The 10,448-nt window shown below is 45.9% G+C and overlaps 1 protein-coding gene across 1 annotated transcript in view; it reads left to right on the forward strand.

Moving 5' to 3' along the window:
- HS3ST2 (heparan sulfate-glucosamine 3-sulfotransferase 2) overlaps window positions 1-10,130 on the forward strand; it is a 139,598-nt gene extending 129,468 nt beyond the window's left edge. The window contains exon 2 of the mRNA XM_045849128.1: window positions 8,823-10,130. Within this exon, the coding sequence (XP_045705084.1) occupies window positions 8,823-9,441 (619 nt within the window). The 3' untranslated portion in view covers window positions 9,442-10,130. The remainder of the gene's footprint in view (window positions 1-8,822) is intronic.
- Window positions 10,131-10,448: the final 318 nt, after the last annotated feature.

Genomic DNA, 10,448 nt, shown 5'->3' on the forward strand with positions numbered 1-10,448 from the left:
AAACAATGGTCCATTTCTTAGTGTCTTCTTTACTGGCTGGCATCCTCCGGGGCCTCAGCATGGGCATTCTAGGTGCAGGCCTAGTCCTCAGGTCCTCGGGATCTGCTGCTGTTTTGGCCCGGCTATAGTGGATCCAAGGGGTGACTCCTGCAACCTAGGCAATGCTAGAGGCAGCAAGTCTTTTCAGGGAAGTCCAGTTTCCTGGTAGAATTTAGCTAAGGTTCCATTTTCTGTCCGTGCCCCTGATCATACCGTGAGTACTTCCGACAAGCCTGGTTGCTGAGCACTGCATTGGGTGACACACTGGAACCCTGAGGGAGCTCGTAGGCTGCTGGGGCAGATGAACCCAATGGAGCACTGTGAAGGGCCATGACAGAGGACTGTGCAGACGGCTGTGGGGGCACTTCAGATACACAGGGCATGCCCTTTGCACCTCGACAGAAGAGTAAGAGTGTGTTCAGGATGTGCTTCTGGTGTTATTTCCTTAATTCAGCCAGGCGCTTCAGCAGCATGTGCGTTCCCTCCCAGCACCGTTCCTGGAATGGGCCCCCAGGAGGAGGTCATCCATGTACTGCAGAATTGTCAGGTCCGGCCCCCCTTCGAGAGGGGCTTCAGGTCTCCTGCTAGGGCTTCCCCAAATAAGGTTGGGGAGTTCTTAAACCCCTGGGGCAGTTTAGTCCAGGTCAACTGAGTCTTGACCACTATGTGCGGATGTTTCCATTCAAAGGCAAAAATGGGTTGGCTGGAAGGTGCCACAGGAATGCAGGAGAAGGCATCCTTCAGATCAAGGCAGTAAACCACGTTGCTGTTGGGGGAAGCTAGCTCAGGAGGGTGTACGGGTTCAGGACGACCGGGTGGAGGGTGATGGCTGCTTCAATGATGGCCTGCAGATCCTGGACTGGCTGGTACCCGCTCCCATCTGGCTGCCATCATGGGTCTGGGCAGGTGTGGCCCCATGTTATGGAGCCAATCTTCTCTGAGCTCCCACGCAGGTGCTGTAACTGGGGGGACCTGCCTCCCAGTCACATCGTGGGTGGGGGGAGTCTTTCTTTATCTCCCTGGCCCAGAGCATGGCCACAGCTATTCAGCATATCTAAGTGACCAGCCAAAGGTTATAGGTATGTCAAATGACTATGCCATGGATTAGCTATAAAGCTGTTGCTGTACAAAACAGCCCTGTATGTTCTTGCTCTGTGTCCCTCCCCCAGCTCACACCTGTAGGGGAAGGGGTGAAGATATCTTAAAATCTCCTGGATGCCTTGAGTTCTGGACCCCATTTTAAATGCCCATTTGGGATCCCCTCTCTTGGCTGCACCCTGTAATAATCTCTCATTTCAGATATATACCCACTTTAAATTCCTTTAAAGGACAATGGACAAAAGTCTTCTTGTAACTACTTCCAGCTAGAAATGGACATCGTCCTACCTACCTGTGGGTCAGGGGTGCCCTGAAGGGAGGGGGTGCAGCACGGAGGGAGTCCTTCCTATAAGGGGAAGGACCTTACAGAATCCTGGTCAGTTGGCTGCCACCAGGAAGTCACAGGCGTGGTGTCCAAAGACTAGCATTACTAGACCGTTGGCATCCTGGTCATATTCTGGAGATGACAGATTTGGAGAGTTGGAAGGCACAATTAAATCATAACCACTAGATGACAAAGGCAAAAACTTAAGTAAAGAATGGCTTATCTGGAGGAAGGTGTACAAGGCATGCCATACCTATCCAAAACTCTTGTGGCCCATTATATTTCACTTGGGCTGAGGGGAATATATTAGGATTTCCTTCCTTTCAGATATCTGAATCCTCCTGTCCAAGCCATCAAGACAGAAAAGGGAAAATCAGTTGTAAAGTGAAGCCCACAGATCATCCGAACCACTCACCAACCCAACCACTCAGTTCAGCCAAACTGTTGAGTTTCAGGGGGTGATGATGAAGAATGGGCTCCTTAAGTGAGGCCTATATTGCAACCAATCACTCAGGTAATGAAGTCATAGGCATACGTCCTCTGAAAACAGAAGAACACACAGGTTAATTCACACAATAGCCCCCAAACCAGTCTCTGTACCTGTGAGACTGTCTTTTGGGAAGACAATCAGTTGTAAGGTCTTTCCTGCAATGACATTCAGCAATGGCAATTTGACAGGTTCTTCATACCTGTAAATTGTATATCTTTGATGATATTACAAAACCATTTTCAACTTTCAAACAAAAAGACGCTTTCAAGACAGCTGCATCATTCTGGTGTCCAATACTGAGCATTGTGATTTTCCTTGAACCACAATTTTTCTTTTTAAGATCACCCCCACTGTTATTAAAGGGACTACTTTGAGTTCCACTTTTCATTTTGACTGTTTGTTTGCATAAACACACCAAGAGCAGCCTGGATTACTTATGATCTTTAATTCCGCTTTGCTGGAACTCACACAGGGAACTTTTAGACTGACTTCTCATTCCGCCCCTCAGAGCACAGAAGCAGAGCCACACATCCGCCATCTGGCTTCGCCTGTACCAGTTGTTTCACTCAGATCCTTGAGGCTTCTATTGTGCCCACAGGTTCCTTTTTGGCCATCTTTCATGAAAGCAACCTTTGTTCCTTCCCTGGAAAGACTGCCATGAACTGCACAACCAACCAAAGTACCAGGCTTTTCTCGTGGGCTTACACTAGCTTCGCAAGTCAATCCCAGTTCCTCAGGGCTTTCTGGTGATGACCAGAACCCATACATGCCTCCTTCAGATGTGACATTCCAGTCAAAGTTTTGGTTAACAAAACCACTAATAGCGACTGATCTTATTGGTTTTATGCAAAGAAACCTATGTCTTCACTCACTCCTTCAGAATGCCAAATTCTGGAGGGATCAGGTAGGGAGAAAAATAAAAAGCATGAAGGAAAATCTTTTCCCTTCTGATATCCACTGGGCTTCTCTAAACCTTCACTTCCAGACATTCTGCAACACTCACAAACCTTCTATTCTTTCTTTCATACAGCTTCTGATATCCACCAAGATTGCATCTCCATGCCTTATACCTTCTATTATTAACTAACACCATGTAAGTCCTTCCTAAAACTTTTACTTTTCCATTTATTTTTGCAGTTTCCCACAGACCTTCTTCATTTATATATATATTATATTTTTAATTTACTTTCCTACAGAGTGTGAAGTTTCAACCTTCCCTGGAATCCTCAATTTCCTTTTTAGAGCAGATACAGAGCAAAATCCAAAACACAGAGTTCCAGAACAGTACACAGGTAGGAGCATTCTCTTGCACCAATGTGTCCATTGGTGCCTCGCAGACATGCTCCTTCAGGCCCGGTCTTTTGGCAGAGACATGCTGCTTTGCCTCTGACTGAAGCACTCATCAGCCCCAAATGACCCTTCCTGGGTCCCAAGTGGCAAAGGCATTCTCCCCGACCGGTTACAGGCGACCTTTCTTAGGTCTTACAGGTGACCTTAAATAGGTCTTCAAGTACAGAGGGTTTCTGATCAGAAACAACACTAATGTCAGAAATTTGCTCTTCTCCCACAAAACCAGAAAACAAATAGTTGAGGTTTCCTTTACTCCAGGTTTAAAACTTTACATTCTTCATACATAATTTTATTCATTCAGATTTAACCATCATTCTCTTTTAATCCTGGTTCCTTTCCCACACTGAGGACTATACTTAAACTCAGCATGTGGCAGCCGAAAGTCCCTGGCACTGCAGGTACCTTCCACTAGAATTCCCTAGATTTGCAGGGACATCCTGCAGTTTTCTGAAGGTCAGACCCTGCAAACACCCTACAGGTCAGATGCTCACCCTTGGACCTCAGTTCATGTCCTTCAGAACCAGAGCCATTCTTATCAGAACCAGTTACACAGGGAACCAGACTGATGCAGTGCCCACACAGCAGCAGCATACAGCCCATAATCTGAAGAGAGCCCTTAGCCTGGCACCTTGCCCAGTTCCAAGATGGAGGGGCTCTCACATGATCCATCATCCAAGATGAAGACAACCATGCACGCTCCACCCTCCACGGTGGGACACTCACGTGGCTTGTCCTCCATTTTACCCAAAATGGCGGCGTACCCACATGGCTTGCTGTCTGATTTCCAACATACATGCAATATAGTACTGTAGCAGAACCCCACCCCACCATGATGAATTCTCCCGATCAGTGTGGACAGACAAGGGAAGGGACTCTCAAATTGCCCGCCTGGCCTCTCCCCTCTCGGGGCACTTAGGTTCCTTCTTAGCTAAGGCTGTCCGTGTAGAATTCGGGTTAAACTCCCAGCTGTTATGCCATGTGACAGACCGAGGAACTGCAGGTTAGGGCTCACTCATGCTCCATAGGCTTCCACCCGTGGAGCAACAATCACAGTCATTCACACAAACACACCGAATTTATTACGTTCCCACCCGCCCAAACTATGGGAACCCAGTCTTGGCCTCCTGAACTGTAGGAGCCCTGCCTGGGCCTTCCGGCCTGAGGGGTGATCAGTCCCTCCTTCCACCACAAGGGTGGGCCTGGTTTTCGGGCTCCTGGTCCCCTCGGGGCACTTACCAGATTCCAGATTGGCACCTTCCCAGATACCACCAGTTCACGCCCCGCCATCCTGGGTCAAAGAGCAGTCCAGGGGCCGAGCCTGTGGAGCCCGGGATGTTCAGGACCCAAAATCACCAGAGCGCGCATGCCTCCTTATCACCTCGGGGCCCCACCAGCCGCCCCAAGGCCGCCTTCATCAGAGGCAACAGCCTGCTTGTGTGAGTTGCTTCCCAGTCAGGGAACCAAAATGTTATGGAAAAGACAACTCAGATGGCCTGCAAGTTTACGAAGTGGGGTTTATTCATGCATGCGGACCCAGAGGAGATAAAATCCAAATTCTGGGCAAGGAGCTCAAGCTGGAGGCTTCTTTATATGCTTGTTACACAGGCAGATGGAGGAGGGGAAGGAGTGCAACTGCTAAAACAGGGGTTAGTGTATGACCTTGAGATAACTGCTTATCTGGGAATGGCTGCTGTCTGGGAATGGCTGCTGGTCAGCCCCTACCTAAGAATAGCTACTGCTCAGCTATGTCCTGTCACAAAAGTGGAAGAACCAGGTATCAGGGCAAGAATCAAGAGAGCTGAAGGGATTTGGTAAGAAAAGCTGATGAGGAGGATTTTTCCAGACTCTTATACCTGGTGGGAAAGTTCAGTCCAACCATTTTCAGTCTTGATGATAGATTGTTAGAGTTTATGACACAGCTGGCACTGACTGGCCTGACTTCAGTCATGCACCCACCCCTTCGCCCATCAAGATTTTATTCAAAGGAGGAGTGGTAGTTCCTCAAAGAAAAATGTGGGGCTCTTATCAGATGTAGAGCAACTGTTGCTGAGCAAGTTAAAATAACAGATGGGAGGTAAGTCCAAACAGTGTCAGCCTATTTCAGTAATTTTTGCAAAGATACATAGAAAATAAAGGAGGCTGAAGCTTAAGAGGGTTACAGGGTGAGAGAAAATTTTAACTGTGTGTTAGCAGCTGGAAACAAGAAAATTTTAAACAATGACTTGACGAGGCAAAATGATCCTTAAGGAGAAGTTGAATCCCTGCCTCCCACATGGGCACAGAGCAGGGAGATGCATAGCCAGTCTCCTTGCACATTATCATCATTAGGCTTCAGCACTCTATTCCAGTGACCTAAGGAGACCTAAATATGTAAGGGTGTCCTTTGGTGGGACAGATAAAATTTGAAGTGCACAAGAGCCATTTGATCCATGGCACAATTATGTATATGATGTTGTTTAGTCTGGTGTCTGTATCATCCTTAGTATTTATAATTTGGTTTTGCATCTGACATGCCAGTTAGGAACTAGAAGAGTGGAGCTTCACTTCAGTTTACAGCCAGGGCATGTGTGATGCTCTGAAGATCACTGGAACTAGTCAGAATTTTCCAAACTGGTAACAGAGAGATGTTCATTGGTGCCCCTGGCAAGAGTTCATAACTCTAGTCAAATAAGCTTGGAAAATGCTGCATCCTCACTTCCTCTCATAGATATTCTTTAGTGTATGAAAGGATGTTTCAGAAAAATCTGCTTCATGGCTTGCCCAGTCAACTTCTTTGTGTTGGGAGAAACCAACACAATAACCCCTACAGAGTTTGAAAAGTTCTTAAGTTTAAAAGTCCTGTTATATTTGTATGATTCTGTCTACTTTTGTCATAATGACCAACATCTAATTACAATGTATGCCAAGGTAATAATCTAATATAGTCAGGTTTCTAAGAAAAGCTAGCCAAAGAATTCTATGCTAGTGCACTGTGATTGTTTGCTAATAATGGCATCCAATTTTAAAAAATGGCCTATTCCAATCACAAGGGATCATTATAAACATTTAGCTTGGAAGCAAAATATCTGTTGTATCAGCTAATCAGTTTCACAGTGAATTTGAAAATTCAAGGTGGTCTGGGCAGGTATGCAGGGAAGGCAGTAGAAAAAGAGATCTGAGAGCACAGGTGAGCCCCTGCCCACCTTTTCCTCTGAGGCTACTGAGAGGGGCACAGCATGGGTACAGATCATAGCCAGTTTCAGGATGAAGGAGAGGAAAGTTGAAGGTGACACCTTTTGTCTTTCTAGTGTAGTGGGAGACTAATTGTGTGTTAAAAGTGGGTATCAGGAATAGGGTTGGGAGCTTATGGTGAGAATTTGGAACACATACTATGAAGAATCTTAAGAGGGGGCTGTAAAAACAAATATACCCAATTACAGAGCAGTGTTGAGGCTCAGTGGAAGATAGAATTAATAAATACAGGAAGGATCCAGTTGCCAGGGTCAGCAATTTCCTCTTCTGTTTGGCAGTGCAGAGATAGAATTAGAAATGATGAAGGTTGAGTAGATATATTGTCAGGGACTGGAAGAGAAAGTAGTAAAAGGAAATTGATAATGATGGTGATGATGGTGACAACGATGATGATGATGAAGAGAAAGAACAGGAACAGGAAGAAGAAACTGAAATGATTGTTCATTTGATCTAGAGAAGGTATGCAAGAAAGTGAAATCAAGAGGATCATAGATGAATTTGAAGATCAAGTACAATGAGTTTGAGACTGTGGCAAATGTATAAAGAAATAAGGTTGCAGTCTGTATTCATTTCCTTGGCATTTTTTTGGCTTGTACATATATCATTCCATGTACTGCCTTTGTCTTCACATCGCCTTCTTTTACATGTGTCTCTTCTCCCCTTTTGTTGTCTTGTAAGCATATTCCTCATCTGGACTTTGGGCCCACCCTAATCCAGGATATCATCTCAAGATCCTTAACTTATATCTGCAAAGACTCTTTCCATATAAGGCCACATTCATAGGTTCTGGGCAGATACATCTTTGGAGGGTTACCTTCAACCAAATACATAATCCTAGAGTAGAATTTCAGAGTGAACCATTTCAGAATTAGGACAATTCCAATGACAAGACCCAAGGTGTGCAGGAGTAAGAGTTGTTAAATGAGAAGAGAAAATTGGGATATTTGGTCAGAGAACTATGATGCCAGGTTATTGAATAGGGATGATACTAGGACTTGGGATGAAGAAAACTAGGAACCAGGAGTCTATAATCCAGAGGATGAAGATAGATGCTTTGGGGATTGGTCAATCATAGTGTTAGGAGTGATGCCCCTCTATTGGTGGTTCTCAACTCTGCCTTCAATTGAAATGATCTGAGGAGCTTTAAAAAAGTACCCAACCCCAAATAGCTTTAATCAGCTGGTCCTGGATGGGGCCCAGACATCTGTATTTATAGAATTCCTTGGATGGTCTCTTATGTAGCCAGAATTAGAAAAACTAGTTGAAGGTAAAATATGACCTCCAGAAAGAACTAATGACTCAGAGCCAGGGATATTTCCCTCCATCAGGGTTTGAAAGAGACACATCTGAGAAGGAGTTTCCACCATCATCCCGCAGAATCTCAAGCAGAGCCAGGAAATTAAAAAGTGAGGGAGTGAGAGGTTGCAGTGCCTAGCTTCTGCCTGAGGTCCCACTGGGTTGTCCTTCTGTGCTTTCCCAAGGATGTATCTCAGCAGGAAAAGACACCAGGACTCTTTTTTTTCCTTTTTTCCTTTTTCTTGTGGGGTAAAAGTGCTGATAATTTCTGTTTTGTTCTCAGTTAATTCAGTGATAAGGGATTCTTCTTTTTTATTTATTTTTTTCAATGACAGTTGGCATTCAATATTATTTTGCATTAGTTTCGGGTGTATAGCATAGTGGTTAGAACTCATTTCTAAAATACTTGCTATTCCTATAAAACAAACCCTTCCCTGCTCAAAGGATTTTCTAATATACTTGGATAAGTCCGTTTTGCCAGAACTATATTCAGTGCCTTCCTTCATATCTTTTAAATATGTAATAACTGCATTAACAATTTCAAGCAGCTTAAATGGTTATACAATAAAAAGTCATTCTCATCCATCCCTTACCTCCTCACTTTACTCCCACCCCCTCCCCAGAATCGACTTTATCAGTCTCTTGGTACCCTGCCCAAGATGAAGGTGCTGTGCCTTGCCTTTTTTCATTTAATGCTTTATCTTGGAAATCATTCCACATTAGTACACTCAGATCTACCTAACTCTACTAAGTGGCTATTCCATCATTATTTAACCCATACTGATGGACATGTCCTGTCTTAAAGCAAACCTGTTAAAAACTAAAAAATAAAATCAACAAGAGATAACATGGGTTTCTCACCAGGTGAGAGTAGGTGAGCTTCAGATGTCACAGAGGAGAGGAGGGGAACTCAACCAGGGAGCTGGGTGCAAGGAAATGATCCCAGCACTCCCAGGAAAGTCCTGTGTGATGATGTGCTGCTTCTTCCCACAGGAACCTGATGCCCAGAACCATGGAGAGCCAGATCACACTGGAGAAGACCCCCAGCTATTTCGTCACTCAAGAGGCCCCTCGCCGGATCTTCAACATGTCCCGAGACACCAAGCTGATCGTGGTGGTGCGGAACCCCGTGACCCGTGCCATCTCTGATTACACTCAAACACTGTCCAAGAAGCCAGACATCCCCACCTTCGAGGGCCTATCCTTCCGGAACCGCACACTAGGCCTGGTGGACGTGTCATGGAATGCCATCCGCATTGGCCTGTACGTGCTGCACCTGGAGAGCTGGCTGCAGTATTTCCCACTGGCTCAGATCCACTTTGTCAGTGGCGAGCGGCTCATCACTGACCCCGCTGGTGAGATGGGGAGGGTCCAGGACTTCCTGGGCATTAAGAGGTTCATCACGGACAAGCACTTCTATTTCAACAAGACCAAAGGGTTCCCTTGCTTGAAAAAGACAGAATCAAGCCTCCTGCCTCGATGTCTGGGCAAATCAAAGGGCAGAACTCATGTACAGATTGATCCTGAGGTGATAGACCAGCTCCGGGAATTTTATAGACCTTATAACATTAAGTTTTATGAAACTGTTGGGCAGGACTTCAGGTGGGAATAAACCTCTCACATGCAAGGGCTCTTCTGCTGGTCTCTTCGATGAGGTTTTTTCTTAGAGCTTATCATCCTCTCATCCCAGGCACCAAGCCCCTCCCCATCTTGGATTCCATCATCCTAGAACCAGGAAGCCCAACCAAGGCCAAGAGACTGGGGGTCCCTCCACTAGCTCTCCCCAGTCTGTCCAGACAAAGTAGATCTGCCTCTGGAATGTCCAGTCAATTCCAAATGCTTTCCCTTTAGCCCATAAGCTGCCTTGGGAACTTGCTTTAAGAGGAGTGGATCTTCCCATTATGATAGCTATTGTAAATGGTGGTGGTTCTGTTGCTATGAACACAGCAGTCTGTCCCTGTCACTGTCCACCCAGCGTGAGCTTGTTAATTCCAAGTGTCATGTACTTCCCCCTGTGCTGAGCTCTCCTGAGCCACCTGAATAGTGGCATGGGAGACCATCCTCACCCTCCTGCCCTCAGCAGCACATCCAGAGATGCAGAACAGAAGCACTCCCAGCCACCTCCAGGAGACAGACCCTTTGATGATGGCACAAACCAGAGCTTTCTAAGGCAATGGTCTCAGCTTGGCTTGAAGGGTGACTGTCTCTGAAAACCACTTTGTGACTCTCCCTGCTCCCTGTGGACAAAAGCACATAATTCTTCTGTTACGGGTACTTGCCTCATATGAGCTTTCATGTTCAGCATGTGACAGAATCATGCTTGTCCATGTGAAATAAATGTGGCTCTCTTGTTTCCTGAATGTGGACTTTCCTCTGTAAGTCGGATTGGAGCATGACTCATTCATTCAGGGCCTCCATGAAAGGTGGAGCTGGTGCCGGGGATGGTCAGGGAAAGCAGTGAGGGTGCAAAGATGTGTAGATGTAGCAAGGGTGTGGAATAGGTGGGGAAAAGAAGTTCTTGCTGGCAGAGGCTGGGACATAAACATCATGCATGGAAAGATCTGTAGGGACATCTTCTTTCTGAAATATGTCTGGATATGTCAGCTCCCTGCTTAAGCT

This window comes from Phyllostomus hastatus, unplaced genomic scaffold, assembly GCF_019186645.2.
Source record: "Phyllostomus hastatus isolate PE091 unplaced genomic scaffold, TTU_PhHast_1.1 phas_contig_64, whole genome shotgun sequence".
Classification (NCBI taxonomy): domain Eukaryota; kingdom Metazoa; phylum Chordata; class Mammalia; order Chiroptera; family Phyllostomidae; genus Phyllostomus; species Phyllostomus hastatus.